We start from the raw sequence: 21725 nt of genomic DNA on the forward strand, positions 1-21725 counted from the left end.
AGCCGAGACGGTCACAAGAGTCATTCAGTAGGAACCCATCATCCAGGCAGCTGGCCAGTTGCAGGAGCCAACCTACTGCTAGCCCTAGCAGCTGCATAGAGCAAGCAGGTGGGACAGGATACTTCCTGAAGATCCAGACACACCCCACCTAGCCCCACCCGCCTCCCCATAGGGGCATCCCACCACGTAGGCCCCATCAGCCAGATCTTGTTCTATTAGATATCTAACCACCATTTTGATATGCAAGTCCCTAAGTGTACAGGAGCCATCCCATTCCCCCTGCTCACACCCCTGAAATTGAGTTCTCTCAATCCTCCTTGTTGCCTGGTTAAGCTTCAGGCTCAAAAAAAAAAAAAATAAAAAAAAAAAATATGAAGGCACTCCCTCAACAACAGACACATTAACCGTGTCACCAAGAGAAACGGGATGCCACCAAGACAAACAGGTCCTGGCACTGCATCTAGACAGCAGCCCTGTCTCTTTGGACAGAAAGAGCATGCTGGACCCCCAGAGCCATAGGAAATCCACACCCTCCCACCTAAAACAGAGATTAGTGCAGAACAGATGCCTCTTGCTGTGCTACAAGCCAGCCTGCAAGGACAGCTATAGCACTGCAAAGACAGCAGACAGAGCTGGATTTCCCCTCAATGAAAACAAAATCTGAATTCTCTGTGCTTGCGTGAGCCCACAGGCAACAGGCCCTCCACCCCACTCCTAAACAATACAGCTGTCTGCAGGGCAGAGCAGCCAGCTGCTCTCCCTTTCCCTGCAGGGCATGGTTCTACAACAGCGCCAGAGGAATCACTGCAGCGCTGGGCTCAGATGAGCATCCTGCGCCCCCTGCTGCCTGGCATGCTCACTGCCAAAAAAGCAAGAGCAGCATAGAGCCAAACCAGCTCTGAAACTGCCCCTGCACTTCATATTGCAGGGCTCCTAGCTGCCTGCTTGCTGGTCACTTGCACGTATATGGGGGTGCACATGTAGATGCCAGGCTATTCCCAATTTTCACTAGGACACTACCCACTAAATTAGATGCCAACATGCAAGTCTTCAGTGCCCAGCCTAGAGTCCAATTAAGTTTCAGGACTTAAAAACACCCATGTGTTCTCTTCAGGACACGTGGCATGAAAAGGGAAGGTGAGCTTCTCTAAGCAAAGACTTAGAAATTCTCCCCCATCCCCTCCTAATCGTGGAAGACTAGTCTTACCCCACATTTACTACTGCAGCCTATACAGTTTTGCCACCAGTTCCAACGTAAGTCAAGGTAGTGAGAGTCCTAGCAAGATGAGATATTTTCCAGCCCCAGGTTATATTCAGCCTTGGGCTCATGGTTAGAGGATTTAAACCAGTGGTTTTCAACCTTTCATTTGCAAACTCCTAAAAAATCTCTAATGGAGGTGTGAACCCCTTTGAACTGCAAGTGTGGGTATTTGCATATTTTCAATTGATCACAGTCATCTTTCACAGGCACCTTAGACAGTCTTCAGACCCCCAGGGGTCAGTGGACCACAGGTCAAAATAGCTAGTACTGGAGGTGAGGGGAGAAATGACATACTTTACCCCCTTCCACAAAAAGCTCACCAGACTGCTTTAAAGCAAACCCAGGGCTGTACCAAGCTAAAAAACCCCACACCTGTCTAGGATGCATCTCTCTTCTTCCTGCAGAGCTCCAGGCTCTAGGGACATTTATACACATTCTGTTTTGTACGGTGATGTGCCACAGATCCACCACTTCCCAGCAGTTAATCGAGTCTGGTCCACACGCGAGCTGATGCACACTGTGCTGCGCCACGTGCAGTTGTGTAAGTGGTGAAATGCACATCAGCGTGCAGAAAATGGTGGCAGTGCACTTTTGAACTAAAGCACTTTAAGGTGTTTTAGTTCAAAGTGCGCCGCTGCCATTTTCTCAGCATTGACACGCATTTCACCACTTATACAACTGCAAGCTTTGCAATACCGGCTGCTTTTCAAAGAGGTTTCAAAGCACCCGGAGCTGTGGCACTTGCACATGTAAAAATACCCTAGAATCCTAGAAAAGTAGGATTGGGAGGGAACTGGTCCAACCTCCATTCAAGGCAGGATCATCTCTAAACTATGCCTACATCACCTGGTACCCCGTCATAAAGGACACAGCCCTACCAGCACCTCATGCACAGGAAGATCTTAGGGCCATGAAAACAGTAAGGCAATGACTGCTGGATACAGGGAAGCAGTTTGTAAGGGTTTCACTGATTACATCCAGGGTGGACTTTTGTGGAAGGAGTTATCAGAGCCTCTCATACAGAAGACCTCAAGACAAAGATCTCACACCACCTCCCACAAGAGAGCTAGGCACTTTGTGCTGTTGTGCCTTCTGCTCCTGTCCCAACCAAGAGGGGCTGCTTCTCTTCCTCCTCATCCTGTGGGCTGAGAAGGGGTTACATCTGTGACAGATGTCGCAGCTCTTCACATATTCCAAACCATCAGCCAGCTACAGCAAATGAAGGACCAAGTCAACCCTCAGTCAGCTACAACATCTGTTTAATTGCATTAACACCCAGAAATTCATAAAGGACAGTTACTGAACAGCCATCTCCCCCAGCAGAGGTGTTCCTCCACTGAGGGTGCGGGCCTTAATTTCGGACTTCCTCTCACTCCCAAAAGCGAGGATAAGAAATTGCACCAATTGATGTACAAACAATCTTCCCTTTTCACACATTCATGGATTCCATTGCTACAGAAGGTAAGGCTTGGGACTGGCTTCCTGATGCAGTCAGAGCTCGGCCAAGGGAACCGTTGTACAAAACAGTATGAAGATTCCTTTACAAATGCATGTCTGTAGGGTTTACTTGGATTCTCTGTTTATGTTTTGGGACTAGGAGGTTTTTGGGTCACTAATGGCTTGTATCTTTAGCTACAGTAAATTGAGCGTATATTTTAGGAATGTGTAAGGCATTTTGGTAAGCTGAATAGCAAGTTCTTGATCTCCACCTGATCAGACAGAAGTGCCTTCTTTTGAACCATCATTATCTTCTCCCTGCAGGGGATGGGAGGGGGCAAGAAAGGAAGCAGTAAAAAAAAAAAAAAAAAAAGATAGGTTATTGCAGTGTGATTCACACACGGGCACATCTACAAGTTCATTAATACGCTTTTGCTAATACCCATTAAAAAATTTAGTACCTCTATTGTGAAGTACTAAAAAAAAAAAAGGCACACTGGCCTATGTTAATGCACATTAGCTAAAAGTACAGTTTTTGTGACACTAATGCATATTAACATAGGCTAATGCACATTAAAAAGTGCATGCGTAGACAGGCCAAGACACACACAGAATTGAAGCAACAAAAGTTTTGTTGAATAATTACATCAGAAAGAGACTTTTTGCAGCACCTAGCTTCAAGAACCTCTAACTCCGGTGTTAAGCCAACACTCTTCTGGTCAGATCCTGCCCTCAGCATGGCTTTTCAAATAAAGCTGTAATTCTAGACAAAATTGAGGAGGAAAAAGAATCTATTTCCCTCCCCAACTCTACAAAAGAGATGGCCAAGATAAGCTTAGCTAATATAGGGTGTACTCTTGTAGGAGTTCCCGCGCGCGCGTGTGTGTGTGTGCGCGCGCATATGCACAATACATTACCTCATCCCTTGCCCGGCATCTGTATCAGCCTGTTGAAGAGTAAACTTCAAGGTACTGGTTATAGCCCAGGACTGGGCTCAGGAGACCTAGGTCTGCTACAAATCCTCCCACATGACCATGAGCAAGGTTATTTCCATCTCCAAGCCTTTGTTACGTATTATGCAAAATGGAGGACAGAACCCCCACCCTTTGTCTGGTTTGTTCATTTCAGGGGCAGCCTCCCCTACATGCTGCCTCCAATCAACCCTCACCTCAGGAAAGAGGGGCACAAAAGCATAGAAAAAGTAAGGCTGAAAAGGACCTCAGGAGGTCATCTAGTTCAACACCCTGCTCAAGGCAGGACTGTACCCATTTAATCCATATCAGTCAAAAATTTGTGCAGTCTGCACTTAAACTTCCAGGAATGGAGATTCTACTACCTCTATAGGGAATCCGTTCCAGTGCTGAACCACCTCAGAGTTTTAATAGTCAGCCTAAATCTGTCTTGCAACAATTTAAGCCCATTCCTTCTTGTCCTTTTCCCTTTGGGCCAGAATAGTAGTTCCTCCCCTCTTTATAAATTACCCTTTGTAGGTTTGAGGACCTACCAAGTCCTCCACCAGTTTTTTCTTCTCTAATCTAGAGTGGACCTCATTCTTCCAGCCTTCTTTCATGTTTTTAAGACTACCACCGCAAACACACAGTTTTGACACACAGACAAGGAAGTACCGTTTCCTGAAGCTGCTCTTTCAATTTCTTCACCGTTTCTCTTTCCTTCCCCAACTGTTCCTGGGTAATCTTCAACAGCTCTTGGAGCTTGGTCGCAGCTCGTCCCAAGTCCTTTGTTAATTTCTTTTCCTTTTCAAGCCTTTCCTACACACAGTAGATGAAGAAAAGCCATCATCCCAAATTATCATCTACCAATTGAACCCCAATCCCTTTGGAGGGTGCACCAGCGTTCATAAGATCAGCGTGGGAGGCTGCGCCCCCCACCCCTCTCCCAGATGCCAGGTCTTCCCCAACTCCCTTCTGAAAAGGGCTCTCCTAAGCCTCTGCACAAGGATACAGCATGGAGACCTGCTTTGGCAGCAAACATCAATGGTGATCTAGGGTGGGGACACACACACTATATGTAACTAGATTTTGCTCTGTAATGAGAAGTTTGCTAATCAGGTGCCTGGTCTCTTGGTTGAGCTCACCCAAGTAGCTGTCTGTTCAGTGCAGACTGGTTCACATTCCACCTAGTGGCCAGGCATGGTAGTAGGACCTAGAGACTTAAGGTGGCAGGGTGCTCAGGGCAGCGGGACGAATGGCGACAGCAAAAACTTCTGGCTCCTGCTTTACTTCTGGCATGACTATGTGGCCATGGCAGCAGCTGTTATTTTTCCACCATACCCCTCCACTGCCCCAAGTCATGCTGCCCTGTCCATGTTATGCTGATAGCACTTGTTGCAGGCAATCACCTTGAGAGAATTGGTTGCATGGCTGCTCTTTACTCTGCAGTAAGTTGCTGAAGAGTAAAGTCTAGGGAAAAATTAAATCTCGAATAAGAAGTGTCATGTGTCTGCACTCCATGTCTCACCACTATGTCATATTGAATGAAATAGTTTGAATGTTTGTAAAGGCTGCCCATTAGCCAGTTTCAGGAAGAAGATAGGATTTATCTCCTTATCTAGTTCATTGTTTTGGGACTATGTGAAAAATGTCCTAACTTCACTTAAAGCCTTAATTTAAATTGTATCTTTAGAAGTCTTTTACAAAGAGAGCAAATATCCTGAATTCCGAGACATCAAAGCCTAAGGCCTTTTAACCAAATTGGTAAAAAAAAAAGGTATTTACAGTGATATGGAAGAAGTCTCCCCAAGAGCAATTTAAAATGCTCAACAAAGGTCATTTCTGTTGAGTAAGATCCGAGCCCAAATTTGGGAGTAGTGACAAATTGAGTAGGAGGAGCCCACTGACGGCAGCTCACTCAATAAAAACTGTAACTTACTGTCCCAATTTGGAGGTGACTTCACTTGCAGAACAACGAAGGAAGAATCGCAAGTGTAGCCCGGACCAGATTGATCACCTGACCCAACCTCTCCGTGAACACGAATCTCTTAGTTCACACTGAAGCTGCGGAGCGCCCAAAAGGGACTGAAGGAAGGGGACTTAGCCCTATCACTGCTGAGCCCACCTCATTGAATCATATTGCTGAGGCCAGCCTATTGAACCGTACTACTGAGGCGAGCCCATTGAACCGTACTACTGAGGCCAACCCATTAAATCGTACTACGGAGGAATGAAACCATATTTTGGTATTTGGCTTCTCGGAATTCTAGGATTGTAAGTATATTATGAAAAATAATAGTATTGATTCAAATTTAACTTTTAGTTGTAACTGTAGTTGTTTTTGTAACACTAATTCTTATAGCATTGTTTGGGAAGGAAGTGCATTCGGAGCATTGTTTCTGATATATGTAATTATTGTGTTTTTAATGTTTGTGGTGTTTCTTAAAGCTAAGCAGTGTTATATACATAGCAAAGAGTTTTAAAATAAAATTGTGTTGTATGAATTAAGTGTGTAATCATTGTGAAATCGTGCAATCAGCTAACTACTCCCCCAGCCAGTGCATCAAAACGAATCAGTAAATTGTGTGGGATTTTCTCTATTCCATAACCCACTAGAGACATTAGACGCCAAGTCAGAGCAGCAAGTGGGGGTGAAGGGGGGAGGGTGGGGTCCATTCCTTTTCTTGCAAGGCTGACTAGGCAGCATAAGAAGGACATCTTGGATGTCCATTTCCAAGGTGTGGAGCTCTCCCTTTCACCCATGTCAGGCCAGAAGGCAGAAGCAGTATCAGGCTTAATTCCTCCCCACCCTTGTTTAACTCCTGTGCCACCTTATGAGTTATGGGCCATGTCCTAGCTGAGGATGAGCAGAAATTTAAGGACAGCCCTTAATTGGGGGTTAGCAGGCTGTCAGTACAGTACAACATGAGAGAGAAAATCCTCATCCAGGGCCAGTGCAGCAAGAGCAGTGAGCTTGACTACACCATGTTCTGTACCCAGCTCCTGATTAGCTAGCTAGACCTTAAAACACAGGCCCCCTGGCACCAGCTTGCCGTGCTGTGTGTTAGGTCCAACATGGGCAGGGGGCAGGAGGGAGTGGGAGGTGTCACTGCTTTATACCACTTGCATTCTGGGCTGCTGCAGAAGCAAAGAACAAAATAAAAATGACACCCTCTGTGTACTGGGATGCCCCAGGAACCCTATTTACAGTGGCCTTGATCAGGCTTCATCCAACCCCAGACCTACCCCCTGCCCCATGGCACCTAGCACTAGGGCCACGTCTCAAGTCCATCTTGGAGCATGGTTCGAAACATATGGGTTTACAAAATACTAAATGGTGAAGAGAAAGTAAATAAGGATTTATTATTTACTTTCTCTCATGATAAAAGAACTAGGGGTTACAAAATGGAACTAGTAGGTACTAAGTTTTAAATAAAAAAGTTTTCTTCCACACTGTGTGTAATTACAATGTGGAACTCATTGCCACCAGGTGTTGGGGAAGCTGACAGTCTAGCCAGATTCAAAAAAAGGATTGGACAAATTCTTGGATCTAAAGGTGCATCAGTAGCCATTGGGTATAGGAGTCAGGAATATAGCCTCTGGATCAGAATTTCTGAGAGCTTAAATGCTGGAGGCTGCAAGCGAGAGGAAAAGTGGATAAAACCCTGGTCATACCCAGTTCACTCTCCCTTGTAGCACCCACTCTCTGCCACTGTAAGACACAGGATACTGAGAAAGATGGACCAACAGTCTGACCCAGTAAGTGACAGGTCTTATGTTCTCCTGATCAGCTGAGGTACAGGCATGCTGCTTCTGCAGCCAGACAGACCAGAACTAGGCCCTGCCTGGTTGTGACAAGTCATTTGCCTTTCTTGGCTCACAGGTGTCATTTGCACAGCATTACCTTGAGCTGCTGTGCCTCTTCCATCCCAGAGGATGCCACATTTTCAGGAGACCTCAGCTTCTCGAGTTCAACTTGCAAACAGTATACTGCATTCTGAGCCTGGAGGGTGAGAATTGCACAGGTTACGCCTTACCCAGCTGACTGGGAGATGCTAGAATGGCCTAGGTAGTGATCTTGGAAAAGTATAAAAAAAGTAGGCTATAAATGGCTCTGCCCAGGAAAGGTTAGCTGCTCTGAAGCCTAGGCCTGAGGGCTGTAGCTATTTCCAGTTCTGTCATCTATGGACAGCTGTACTATGCTACAGCAGGTATATGACCATCAGATGACTGTTGAACATGAGCACCCTGATCTCAGTATGAGCATTAGAAACTCTTCCTGACCACCAGTGTCCTCTGCATTCCCCTTCCCCCCCACAAATGGAAAACTGGGTAAGGCCACATCTAGAGTACTGTGTAGTTCCCACCCCACAACAGAAGGAAGTTGGAGAGCCCAGCAGAGTGCTGTGGCTCACCTACACATTCCTCTGTGCGCTTTTACTAATGTGCATTAAAATTCAGTACCTCCACTACGAGGTACTAGAAAAAGGCACGTTAGCCTATGTTAACGCACATTAGCTAAAGCACTTTTGTGACACTTAAATGCACATTAAAGTGCATGTGTAGACACACACACACTTCTGAGGCAAGGCTGAGAGAACTGGGCTTATTTAGTCTGCCAAAGAGAAGGCTGAGGGGGGAATTGATCAAAGCCTTCAACTACCTGAAGGGTGGGTCCAAAGAAGATGGAATTAGACTGTTCTCAGTGGTGGCAGATGACAGAACAAGGAGCAATGGTCTCAAGCTGCAGCAAGGGAAGTTTAGGTTGGATATTAGGAAAAACCCTCACTAGCTGGGTGGTGAAGCACTGGAGCAGGTCACCCAGAGAGATGGTGAAATCTCTATTCTTGGAGGTTTTTAAAGACTCAGCTAGACTCAGCCTTGGGTGAGATGATCTAGTTCAGGACTGTCCTGCTTTGAGCAGGGGGTTAAACCAGATGACCTTCAGAGGTCCCTTTTTACCTGAATTTTCTGATTCTATGGCAGACTGCTCCTAGAAACCAGCTGCTGTGGCTAGGCCTTGACGTTGGATTTTGCCTATGGGTTTACGCTCCAAAAAACAGACATCCATCTTAAGTATCAGGCATCAGTGCTGGTTGTGTGTTTGGGGGTAGAAGAGGGGGTCAAAGAGCACCCCAAGTCTCACCCCATTCCATGGTGGCCATGTTGGAAAGCAGGAATTTCAGAAACTGCATTCATTTAAACAAAAACTTGGGGTAGCCAGCACCTGCTCGCAGGGCTAGCTCAGTCCTGCCCCTTCTCTTCCTGCTCTTCATGGGGTGGTGATAAAGGAAAGCTCTCTCTCCAGAGACAGCCAGTCCTCCTTTCCCTCAATACAATAGACTCATATCCCATTATTCAGGCTCAAGATAAAAAGCTTATTTGAAAGCTATTTGGAAAGCAGTTTTTGTTTGCGTTTCTTTTTTTCTTGGGGGGAGGGGGGAAGCATGCAGGGGGAGAAAAAAATAAAGGAATTCCAAACGTGACAGCCAACATTTCCCAGCTGTGAGAGTAATTTCCTGCACATCAAATACAGAGAGAAAAAAGGAGGAGTCTTCAGGGCTTCTTTAGTAGGGAAGGGAAACAGCGTGGAATACAACAGGGTGTGAAAAATTGCTAAAGAAAGGAACCCTGGCTGATGGCCTACAGTGTAGGTAACGCATATCTACATTTGAGGCAAGTAGGTGTTTTAGGGGCCCAAATGGACACCTTATGAAGGGACCTCAGCTCTCAGTGTCAAGCACCTAGCCATTAATAAACACCTTAGCTTGGGTCCTCAAAAAAAGTCTCATCAAGTTGCTACTCAGGGGAAAAATACAGGACAATTCCCAAATGGCTGTGAAAGAGGATCTGGGGGTAGATATTTGCCTGTAGGCAAATACAACTTGAGGTTTGTTACTGCAGCTTTGGATACTTAAATATTTTGCCAACAGGAAGATGACAAATATTTTAGGAAGTGGCATATTCATATTATACTCTCCATCATTGTAACCCTAAAAGAAAATTACTTGATGCGCGGAAACAAGCTTCAGAGCAAAGCATTAGATTTGACAAACCATTTTCGCTACCTTTATTACTATCCCATTGGTTCTTTGGCATTGTCAGAAGGGTTAAAAGGTTATGGGCCTTTCTGCTTTGTGTTTTAGACTAAATAACTATCGGATTAGATCATAACCCCTTAGTCTGATCACCTTCATATGGAGGCAACAAGAGATTCAGTGGGGAAAGGACACAGAACCCTGCTGTATGAGGGATTATGTAAGGTCTCATGTCCGAGCTTCATTTCTGCCACCAGGTTGCGCACAGACCTGCTTCTCTAGGTGCAAGATCTGTTTTTGGCCAACAGCAGTCACCCCTCCTCTCTCTCAGGGATGGAGACTTACTTCTTCCAGCTCCAGTGCTAGCTTCTGCCTCAGCACTTGCTCACTATCCAAGTTTGCTTCTGTTTGTTCCAGTTGAGTTTTCAACTACAAAAGAAAAGAAGTCCTTAAATCAGGAACACCAATCAACTGCAGGGATTTAACTTGAAAGCTAGAAGAGAGACACAAAACCCAGAGCTTTCCCCAAAGCCCTGAGAGCCAACTGCCAGGTCCCACTTCCCTCAAAGCTTCCCCCTTTGGCAAAGGTCAAGATTCAGCTAAAGGAAATGTACAGCTAGTAGTTTTCCATCTCCAGACCATGCCAACTCCTGGTGGGAGACTGGACACTGGCTCTACCTACAGAGCCCCCATTAAATTTGGGCTGGAGCAGTCAGATCAGACTGGGACATACAGATTTAGCTGGCAGCTCTCCCAACACAAAGACAATAAAACAGCGCCTTGGGGAAGGCTCCACAGTGAAGAGGGTTAGGGCCTAAGGAGCAGGCAACACAGATAGTGGTGTCAGTAAGCTACAGAAGAGGTATTAGTGGTGACAGTCTCACCTACTGGACCTAACCCAACTCTGGTTAAATGAGCATATGGGTATCCTTTCTCCTCTGTGAGCTCTAGCCTCAAACCCAGGAAGCCCCCACCCTTTGGGGTCTCGCATGAGGGAAGGGGGTGAGACAATAAAAACTGAAGCAACCAGTAACATCCAGCCAAAGATAGAAGGGTATGGGGGAGTAATGAGTCCTCCTAGTAAGGGGCTGAGTGCACCTCCCCCCTCAGCACTCCCTGCCCGCTTGACTTCCAGTCCCTGATGCCCTAAAGCCACTGGGGGTGGAAAAGTTTGCTGATAGCAGCCCTCCTCCCAAAAAACAATTCTCTCTCCAGAGCAAAGCCATGACTCCAGTTTCCTTCTCCACCCTCCCCCTTTTAGACCAACAAGAGGGGACACAAATACCTTTCCTCTCTGCCCTAACTCAAGTAAAGAATGGTACTTCCTTCCCTCTCTGCTGTCTATTCAGTCCTTGTGACAGAGAGCTGCATCTGTTTTGCTGCATCTGGGTAGCCTGGCAAAGCAGAGCCCCTGTATTGTAAGGCCACCACCCTTATCTGAGAGCTGGAGGTTTTTAGATAGTCTCTTTAACATTTCGAGCTGGCCCAGGGTAACATCACTTCTTCCTCTCCTGTTACGCCATTCACAAAGTTAATCACCTCAACAAGAGCACCACGACACTCCTCCCCCCACTTCATTCAATACATTCACAACAGCCATCAGTGAAGCCATGTGCTGTTATCATGCAGGAACAGCTGGGGAGACGGGACAGGTGTAATGGTTAATCAGCGTCTTGGGATACACAGGGATCTCACCACCCTAACCTCGAGAGGCTTGTGCTCGTTTTGGTCAGCCTGTAACCCAACTACTTCTCCATCCTGCACATGGTTCTTCATTTCACTCAACTGCTGCCTGACCTGAAACAAGGACCAGCAAGTGTGGCTCAGTTACCTGCAGCAGCTGTCAAGGTGGTCTGAAGGACACCTACACTTGAAGGCAAAACAAAAATTTAATGTGTCCTTGCTTCCGTTCTGAAGGACAAGGTCACCCCAACCAGCAAGTTAAGCTTCTGCTTGATCAGCAATTCACAACTCATTCATAGAGCATTGCAATTTGATGGACACATGGGTACTGAACCTTAAGGTTTGCACTATAAACTGTTCTTCAGCAAGGGTCCTGATCTGCACAAGCGGGGGGGGGGGGGGGGGGGAGGGGGGAAATGAGAAAATTGTTCGAGGAAAACACACCTGCTCAATATTCACAATTGCTTCTGAAGTTAATTAGATTAAATCTAATTGCTTCCCAGAGGCAAGTTCCCTAAATGGTATAGATCTGCACCAGCTTGCTTAATGAGCTAGATGATTGCGCTTCAAATGCATGGTGGGATTTCAGCATTCCAAAGAGTAACCAGCTAGGCCACAAATGGCATCTCACTCAGGGAGATATAATCATTTAGATTTGCCCTGCTTCTGTCCATTTATAAAGAGGTAAATCTGGGTTGTCAAATCACTGTTAGCCAGACTTTTGCCATTTAGTCTTCCCTAAAGCCCCAGGATCTGCAACCATGCATTTATGGGACCATTTCAGTGTTCCTATGCTCACTGCACTGGAAAGGCCCTTTGGACAATTGAGTCCAGTCTCCCACTTCATTAACCTTAAAGGGCTTCCCAATTTCTACTATGAGCCCCTCTTTTTAAAAAAAGGCAAAATCTCCAGTCCTGCTTGGGAGAAGGGGACTCTAAAAAGGTGTTCCCTCAAAAAGCTCTCAACATCAGAAGGCCAATAAGTAGTTAGTGTCCATTCAAGATCATAATTTAAGTCAAATTCATGATTTCTGAAAGTCTGGGACTGACACTACTGCTGGCTCCTTCACAAAAATATTCCCCCTTGGCCATTTCCCCTTATACTGAGGGATTGGGTTCCTAGAAGGTCAAGCATTTCAAAGATGCCCTATCAGCAATTTCCATACTGAAGAAAATCTTGTGCCACAAGCTGCTGGCTCTTTTCATAGCCTATGGATTCCAGATTCACCAGGCATCCTCCTCTTAGGTCTGAAGACAGGGGCAGATCAAAAAAGGAGCATATTGGTACACATGCAAGAAGACTATTAAGGTTGCAGTCAAGCCCTCAAGCTAAGAAAGGCCAGTATAACCTTGTCACTTTTTTTTTTTTTTTTTTTTTTTTTTTTTTAAATGCCAGGAAGGGCTATTAGCTAAACTTAGTTTAAATCTGCTAAGTCCCCAGTGACTTAAAAAAAAAAGTACAATTGCCATTTTCCCAACATGTAACCATAAGGTTCCTTATAAAGTCAAGTGTGAGTGAGTAATGTACATAGAATCAATTTGTTGCAATTACTTAATCCTGATGTTGAACCTCAAATCCATTCAAGTGATGTGCCACTTGCCCCAAGTCGCTTCAAAGGACGACCTGCTATTGCCATTCTGAAGACACCGCAGTACAGCTGAAGTGCTGGCTGGGTGTCCTTACAGACCAGCAAGTCTGTTCAGCTCTCTCCATCCATAACAGTTACCTCCATGGCAAGGGTAAAAGCAAATTTAAGAAGCTGAATCATTTTTCAAAGCAAACATTTAAAGTTGGTCCTTGTCTCCAAATCAGGTTTCCACCTTCAAAAAAAATCTGGTGTGGCTGAAGCACTGAGGAATCCAACTTTGTTACAAAGGCCTGAAGCCCGGTAGAAGAGGATTTGTGGCACAAGTATTTCACGCCACCCTCTCCTGTCATTCTGCCTCCCCACCCCACCTAGAGGCTGCCAGATCATGCAAAGGGCATTTCAGTCCAAAGCAGCTCTTGAGAAGACCTTATGTTGATTTAAGCAGAGGTTTGTAAGGGTCTTTATAGAAGGAGATTCATCAGCACCATGGGCGCATAAGATGTGGTTATTCAGACACATGGACTTCCCAGCCTGCCCCTCCCAACATTAAACAGCTTTTATATTGGGCCCTGTTTTCACAGTGCAGGCATGTGCAGTTCAATCCTTATGCCCCCAACCCTTTTAATTGAGGTAAAAGATCTTTGTACCAGAATGATCTGCCACCATGCCAGGGGAGGTGGGCAAGAGAACTCTATCAATTCTAGTTCTCTCACACAGACAGAACTATGTTAGTAGAGACTAGCTCTTAAAGTGGGCATTAAAGAAAAAAAAGTTAACCATTACCAGTGCCAACTCCTTGCTTTGTTTCTGAGCTTCTGTTTTTGCTGCCTCCAGCTGATCCTGGGATTCTGATAAGAGTTGCCTCAACTGTAGGAAGAGAAAAAAAAGCCACAGTAGGAAGCGAGTAGCATCTACAGAGAGCATCTGTTGATTTACAACTGTACTGGTCTCTCCCCCTCCTCCCACCTGCTGTTTCCAAAACTCCTGTTGGTTTGGCACCTTCTCATACTCAAATTCAGTCTAAGAAGGGCTCACCTGCACCCCGCCCCACCCAAAATGCTTCCAGGAAAGCCTCCTCATGCCTCTTGCCTGGCTTGAGATACTGGGACCAGGGGTGGTCAGCCTGCAGCACAGGTGTCACAAGAGGCACTGGCAGCCTCTGTATGGCATGCACAGATCAAGGAGGGGGCAGGCAGGGCAGAATGCAGTAACTGCAGATCATACAGGGAGCAAAAAGCAGAGCAGCAGATAGGGCAAGGAGAGAGGACTGGAGTGGTACTCTGGGAATGTGTGGTACTTTAATTTGTGACATGCTTGCCTTTAAATACAAATTCTTGACTAATTTTAAGTAGTCTCCACTCCTCAGGGCAGTGCCACAAATTTTATAATCCCTTGCTTTCCCAGAAAGAGTTAACCACCACTTACCATTTCAACTTCCTTTGTGTAGTTCTGGCGTTCTGAATTGGCAGTTTCCAAGTGACTTTTCAGTTGTGCTTCCAGAAGAGAAGTATATTCCTTTACCTGATTGAAGCAAATAAACAAATAAATAAAGGCATAAGGACTTCATTATTCAAGATGCAGTAGTTCAGGTGTTTGCATATCTAAAGATGATGCTAAAAAAAAAGTGCTCTGAAAGCCAGGAGTAGATCTTCCAACCTACTCCAGGGAAAAAGTTATAATCCAGTCTCCCTGCAAAACACACCACTCTTAGCAAATTGCCACACCAGGCAATACACACCGCTCTTGCCACACAAGCAAAGACAGACCAGAGTGCACAGCATAAGATGATGCCAGTCAAAGCTCACGAGTCCTTTCCTTCAGGCTACAGCAAGATGTCCATACCTGGTCCGTGTTCTGTAGCTCTACTCTCAGCTTCTCCACAGCCTCTTCCAGAGATTGCACTTGGACTCGGGACTGTACCAAGCATTGCCACCCAAAAGAGAAAGAATCGGAAAGAAAGGAAGTGTCAGTAGCTGTCAGTTACAAGGACTGTCTTTTTGTTGTTCTTACAGTGCCTAGGCAAAGGGACCCCAGTCCATGAGGCTGTTTAATTGGAGAAGGCAAAACCCAGCCAGGAATCTGAGACGAGCAGGGTTCCACCCCTCTCTAGTGATGCAAGCACCTACTCTGGACACCTTTAAGGCATGTTTGGATGTCTATCTTGCTAGGATCATTTGAACCCAGCAGACTTCCTGCCCTTTGGGCGGGGGGCTGGACCTGATGATCTTGTGGGGTCCCTTCCAGCCTTAAAGTCTATGAAACCTATGAATTCTAAGAAATGAGTCTCCAGTAAAGTCAGCAGTTCTCAGCTGAGAGTAACCAATTGAACAAAACACGGTTGTGGTTTGAACCCCACCAAAATATCTAAAGTGCAAAAGAGTTTGATTTTTCAAAAATCCTAGACTTCTCACTACAAAAAAAAAAAAACCCCCAAAAGAGGAACTCCTGAAAAAGTGAAATTCAATTTTCTTTTGTGGGGCTGAAGGAGTGCAGTGACAAAGCTGTTAATGCACACATCATGCTGCAGCCATGAATTCAAGCCCTGCTCTTGACTAGCACAAGAGGCAGCTGGTCCACCCAGCTGTAAGTGGGTAGTGTGTCACTCAAGCTGGGGAGTCAAAAGGCAGCCACATCAGATGGTGCTGTATCACTCCCCCCACACACTAATGTCTATAAACACAGCTGTGCCTTAACTATGCTGGCCTTGAGGGCTGCTAGGCTCAGGGAGACCTCTGACTTTCTGTTGGGAGGAACATTTATTTGACCAGCTCTAAAACAGCAGCCATGGCATAGGATGCTCAGCTGCATCTATCTTCATTACATGCAGAGGCATAACAGAACACAATGTGGCTGGCAGGATCTCAGTTTCATAAGCCACCACTACTTGATGGATGCGGCTAATTCTTCTCAAACTTTGGTGGAAGAGTTCACAGAGCTGGGAATTTAGAGAAGAGCACAGGGCACCTATACTGCTTATCACTGGAATAAAAGTAAAGACACTACCCAGATAATGCACACAGACACCCCCGCCCCACAGTGCTGCATGTAGGTCACTTTCCAGTGACTAACTACTGGAGTGTATATTATTTAGATCAAGGAAAAAATTAACTGTCCAAGTTTAGGCCACCCAGCCCAGTTCTCACGAATGCCAACTAAGCCACAAGAGTTTGTTCACTTTCCATCTCCAGCTATTCTTCAGCAGGCAGCAGCTAATACCAGACAAGCGGAGACTGCATCTGCAGCAAGGCCAACAGCTGGAGAGGACTGCACACAGAGCGTGTGGTTTGGATGTCAGCTCCTCTGGAGTATACCAGCATATGCTCCAACACCAACATCCAGCCAGACTTCGGGAGAGCCAGTCTCTTCTGAAGATGGTGTTCAAAAAAACAGCAGGGGGAAAAAGCCAGCCTAGCTAAGAGGGGTGTGCACCATCTGGTTTGACCTAGCCAGTTCTTTCAGCTTCAATCTTCAAACAAAAGGAAGGAAGGATTCCAGGCCTTCTAGACTCCAAACCACTGTGTGAATTCTGGGATCAGGAAGGCAGCTCCTTAAAAACCATGCTCCAATCCAAATGTTGGAGGGTAAATAACAATACGCTTTCACCAGCTCCAGAAACGGGAGTTGTGAGAGCATGATGGAAGACTCCCCATTAAACAAAACCCAGGAATGAGCAGAGGAAGAGGTTCTCCACCAACATGGGTGGGAGGGCCAAAGTGAACTAAGCCAGAGACAAAACTTCTTATACCCTGCAATTAGGAACTCGCAATGTTCACCCAGCTGGGACAGGTGGGGTGGTGTGGGTGTAAGCTTCCCTGAAATAGAGCTGTCGATACTGAGGACAGCATGATCATGAGCTTTCTTCATTCTAGGAATTCCCTGTGCCCTACACAGTTCAGCTACTTCAGGAGACTCCAGCTTTGAGGAGTCTTTCACAGGCCAAAGAGTCACTGTTACTGCCTCCCCTTTCCCACCCCCTGTATTTCAGGCAAAAACCAGATGGGATCACGAAGATGATCACTTGCTCAGTTTACAAGGTAGATACACCAGTAACCCAATCTATCTAGCTACACTGAGCCAGGTTGCCACGGTCAGCTATACAAGAGAGTCTTCAGAACATACCTTTTGAAGTTCCTCTTCAGACACTGTTAGTTTTGCTTTCCACACCTGCTCCTCCTTTTCCACACTCTTCTGTAGGGCTTGGAGCATTCCTTCCTGCCCACAGAGGAGAGGGAGTGTGAAGGAGGAAAGGCTGCTGAGAAGAGAAGGCTTGACAGGGGCAGTGTGAGCTTTTCTGCATAACAGCTCTCAGGGAGGCTCAGGCAATTAGTTATGGGCTCAGCTATTTCTTACTGACATCAATGAGCTCACTGAACTTTAAGCAGCAAAAGAGACTTCTACAGGGCAGGCTGTTTAAAGCAGGGAAAGGAGGGACATTCTTACAAGAATGTAAGAAACTGATGATGATGTATTAACAGCACAGCAGCATTTCCAAAGGCATTTCTAGCTTATTTCTATAAGCTGTCTTTTAGCACCTATAAGCAGGCGCTGTCTGAAAGCAGAATAAAAGGCACCAACGTTTGCAAGTACTCTGTGCAGCAGCTTCAGACAGCGTGCTGCAAGATGCTGTACACTGCTTGTCTAGCATCTTTGAAGGTGGCATGAAGTTCATCTTGCCTCCTTAGCAGCCTTTTCAAATCGGGGCATTGGGGGAGGGGAGGAAGAAGTAGCACCATGGACCTAGCCTACCGTCTCAGCAAGAGTGGTTCTGTATTGTTCACATTGTACTTGTAAAGTGCTCTGAGCTTCTTCTGCTTCTTGTAATTTAAGTGCTGAATCCTGGAAGGAAACAAGATTAAAAAAAAAACAAAAACACCCAAAACTTAGAACTTTTCCAGGGTTCCCCTCCAACGCCCTCTCCCACACATCCACATGCTACCACTACGGGGGGTTCCCCATTTGAGCTTTTCCAGTAGCTACTCAGCCTTCCCCCAGCTACCCACAGGACATCAAGGAGTTCCTAGCATGGCTGCCTGGCATTTCTGAGCTTACTCACAACTGATTCTGTCTTTGCCATCTGCTGTTTCAGCATTTCCAGAGTCTTCTCCTTAAACTCTCGCAGCCACTCATTGTAAGTCTAAGGTTTAACAAAGCAGAGATAAAATTACAGCATCTGGCCACAATGCTGCCCATAGATTCCAACAAGAACCTTTAAGTTGTACGAGAACATCATCGCCTACCTGCTGTGAGGAGACTGTGACCTCTGGGAAAGCAGAAAGCAGTGTCTGCTGTGTGAGAGCCTGAACTGCACCAAGCTGCTGCTCTGACTCTTCCTGGAAGGAGACAGAGAATTTCATGAACTAAAGTTGCCGAGACAGCACCTCCCTGGCAGCCTGCTTAGGGCCAGATACTCAGCTTAGAGTTCATTGAGGTCCAAAAAAAGCCAACTTGGGGCAGGCCTTCACCTTGGGGGTTCACACTTCCACCTTCAAAGGGACAGAGGGGATTTGAACAAGTAGACTGTTTCAACTCTGGCACACCATTAAAAAGAAAGAATCGGACTACCATTCTGGGAAGCTTCTGTGCGCTCATTCCACAAGATCTTCCCAATCAGAGCCCAAAGCACAGAAATAAGAGGGTTGTTGGCATCCTCTTACTTCCAGCTCTGAAAAAAGCATTTGCAAGATATACCAATAAATAACCCTGCTACCACCAGGGATACATCAAGATCTGTAAAGGATATTAACACCAGCCTTCAGGTGGTTAAAAGTTATAAAAAAATGTAAGGTCACATCCAATGTTGCTTCTTTGCATTGTTTGTTCCTCATATGAAGAAAGAGCTGTTCAAGTGAGTGGGTCACAGAAGCAGGCAAAAGTAAACCATTACAGCAAAGTTTACTGAAAGGGCTCAAAGAGGTCAGCACGTTTCAGAAAAGCAAAGGTTACCTAGAATCTGTACAGTCAGAGACACTGAAAAAACTGTTCTCCAAGACAAAGGCAGACCCCAATCCTGCAGCTGATTAGCCCTTGTTGCTAACAAAAAAAACCAAGACTCACTTTTCCTTTGGCAGCAGCAAGCACCTTTTCTTCACATGCTCTCTCAGCTGTAGCCAATGCTTCCATTGCTTTCCAGTTCTTCTCGCGAAGGTCCTGTTGAGACGACAGATACAGAACAGTGAGCCACAAAGACCACATAAGATCCCCATAAAAGCTTACTCAGCTCTATAATCGTTTAAGACCATGATGTGGCTCTGAAGAGAGTTCTTATCAAGCAAAAACAGTTGCTCAGAACTCCTGTTCTGCATGTATCTGAAGATCTAGGATGGGGTAGGAGGGTATCCCTATACTCTAGTTCTCCACTAATTAATCAAGTTATTGCAGCAGTCTGATGCACCCAGGCAGGAGCCTTGCTTTTGAAATCCTTACTGAAACGCAGCCTACCAGGCCTCCTAACAAGCCATTAAGCCAACTCACAGCCCTGCTGCCCAATATAAGAAGTATATTTGAAGAGGACACCTGGCTGGTGAATGCATCAGGTCAGTCTTTTGTCAGCAAGGGTGGAGGAAGGGAATACACAGAAGCAGGCCTTCAGAAGGCCTATTTCAGAGCAGTAGCGAGTGAACCTCTCCTGCATGAGACACCAACCTGTGTCCCTAGCATTCCAGCCCTTCAACAGGATGGAGAAGACATTCAGTTGAGCTAGCTGGAGTACTTCTCCACCCCAGCCAGCCAGAGGAGTACAGTACCAAATGGCTTCAAAAAGTCCCTCCATTGCTCTTTCTGACAGTCCCCCATCTAACAAGATCACATGTAGTGAGTCAGCTGGTAACAAGGACACCAGGTTGCTGGCCCTATGCCCTAACAGGAGCTCAGTGCCTAGCAATAAAGTTCTCACATCCCTCATTACACTGCAAAGTTTTGTTTGAGGCTAGAGACTGTCCATGGGTAGAGTTAAATAGACCAAGCAGGTTCCTAAAATCCAAAGCTTTATTTGTACTAAAACTAGAAGAGGGGATTCGAAAAGCAATACTCCAATACATTTAGAGTTACTTCAGTGACAGAGGAAGGAGCCAGGTTTATCACCACTCACATTGTTTTTTGTTTTCTGCTGCTCAGCTATCTCTTTTAGTTCCATGGCTTCCTTTTCCAACAAGGCGACTTGGTCAGATTTCTCCTGGAGTCTGAAATGAAAGATAGATGGGAGAGAATTAAACAAAGAGACACGCCCTTCTGTTGTTCTCCTAGACACGACCATGATCTATTCCACCCAAATCCGCTTGCAGAATAGATGCATCTACTGTGGATCCCAAGGGAAGTTCAGTCACATTGCATTAGCAACAATACACTCGTGCCACCTAAGTGAAATAAATGGAAGAAGCAAAGCTCTTTCCCCAAATGAAACTGCAGGAAGGTTATCCTCATTACTGGATAGCATGCCAATGCATCCACTGAATGCAATTTGTTGGCTTATTGCAGCGTTTCCTAAACTTTTGATACTTGGGGTACATTTTCTGGATTAAAACTTGTGGCATACTTCATTCACCAGTCTGTGGGCCAAATCCCGTCTGTGGACCAATCCTGCCATGTAGAAGTGGTGGAGCAAGGGCCTGATCCCCCCCATTTTTCATGAAATACCCTTTGGGAGATCACTGGCTTGCTGCATTTAGGGAGTACCAAGTTTTTCTTGTACAGATAGAAGTGTACAATCCAAACAGAAAATGGTCAATATGAAACCCACACAGTCAAAATACAGGTTTTAAACTGCATGAATTCTATAGAACACCTTGAGGTTAGCATGGGCTTAGGTCCAGCCCAACTCTCTACCTGACATTTATCTGGGCTAAAATGATTGAGAGCAGCTTCAGAAAAAAATTAAGACCCAAACTTTTCACCACTAGAGATTGTGGCTGTCTCCATTTTTGTTTCTGGAGTGTGGCCTCCCTTCAATTCCCAAAACAGCAGCAATTCCCTGCCAAAGGCCCCCCCACCCCATGTGGAAGCGCAACTTGGCTCTCAAGAACTGAGGCATTTGAGGAAGTTTGAAGAATATGGGGCCAAAGAACTCACTCTGATTATATTTAAGCACTGAAACATTTTTCAGAGGTACTGTATTCCCAGAGACTCCTGCTGACTTAAGCAGGGGCTTAACACTTAGCATTTAAAATACTGTTGTTTGTCAGCTGCTCTGTACAAACCTCAGAGAGCTTTGCCTAGGCTTCAAGCTGACTCCAATTTAAAGGACTTGTACCATGTTCTCTCCAAAGAGATGGAAGTCCTGGAAGACCCCTTAATCCAAAACAAATCCAACAGCTTCCAGTGCAGACCAGGCACATGCAGTGGTTTAACATCCCAGTCGCCACAACACTTCCAACAAGTAACCCTAGCCCAAGACCTTATGACAGGATTTGCACATACCCCACATTCTTTCAAAAAACTGGCTTGGAAATCATACAATCAGGTCCCTGAATATAGGGTTTCCCCCTCCCATCTCCACAAAAAAGTCTGCAGTCTATTCTAATGTTTTTAAGACTCTTAAATTACTAAGGGCCCAGATGCATATTAACACTGCCAGCAGAGCAGACACTCTACCAGCTCTTTGGGGTAGCTGGTACAGCGGATGCTATTACAGCATCTTGTCACTAGGTGATGACCTGTTTCCACTGAGTGAACAGCTCCAACTTCAGGACAGAAAAAGGTGGACACACCATCCAAACCAGCTTAGTTTTATCAGATATTTCCCCAGGAGAAGCCTATACTGGGTTCTAGGAAG

The 21725-nt window shown here is 45.8% G+C and overlaps 1 protein-coding gene across 5 annotated transcripts in view; it reads right to left on the minus strand.

Annotated features, from left to right (window-relative positions):
• Window positions 1–2503: 2503 nt before the first annotated feature.
• Window positions 2504–21725, minus strand: part of RRBP1 (ribosome binding protein 1) — a 64549-nt gene continuing 45327 nt past the window's right edge. For 2 of the 5 annotated variants that reach the window (XM_006030436.3, XM_025212113.1), the window contains exons 11-24: window positions 20046–20136; window positions 19013–19105; window positions 18196–18288; window positions 18012–18092; window positions 17705–17794; window positions 17078–17170; window positions 14801–14872; window positions 14384–14479; window positions 13742–13825; window positions 11391–11483; window positions 10032–10115; window positions 7553–7651; window positions 4324–4467; window positions 2504–3016 (exon numbers count right to left, since the gene is read on the minus strand). In XM_006030436.3, the coding sequence (XP_006030498.1) occupies window positions 2975–3016; window positions 4324–4467; window positions 7553–7651; window positions 10032–10115; window positions 11391–11483; window positions 13742–13825; window positions 14384–14479; window positions 14801–14872; window positions 17078–17170; window positions 17705–17794; window positions 18012–18092; window positions 18196–18288; window positions 19013–19105; window positions 20046–20136 (1255 nt within the window). In that variant the 3' untranslated portion in view covers window positions 2504–2974. Of the gene's footprint in view, window positions 3017–4323; window positions 4468–7552; window positions 7652–10031; window positions 10116–11390; window positions 11484–12921; window positions 13097–13741; window positions 13826–14383; window positions 14480–14800; window positions 14873–17077; window positions 17171–17704; window positions 17795–18011; window positions 18093–18195; window positions 18289–19012; window positions 19106–20045; window positions 20137–21725 lie in introns of those variants that run through there. The other 3 variants (XM_006030438.3, XR_003095672.1, XR_003095673.1) reach the window with 3 other exon arrangements.

The sequence above is a fragment of the Alligator sinensis genome, unplaced genomic scaffold (genome assembly GCF_000455745.1).
Source record: "Alligator sinensis unplaced genomic scaffold, ASM45574v1 scaffold21_1, whole genome shotgun sequence".
In the NCBI taxonomy this organism is placed as follows: domain Eukaryota; kingdom Metazoa; phylum Chordata; order Crocodylia; family Alligatoridae; genus Alligator; species Alligator sinensis.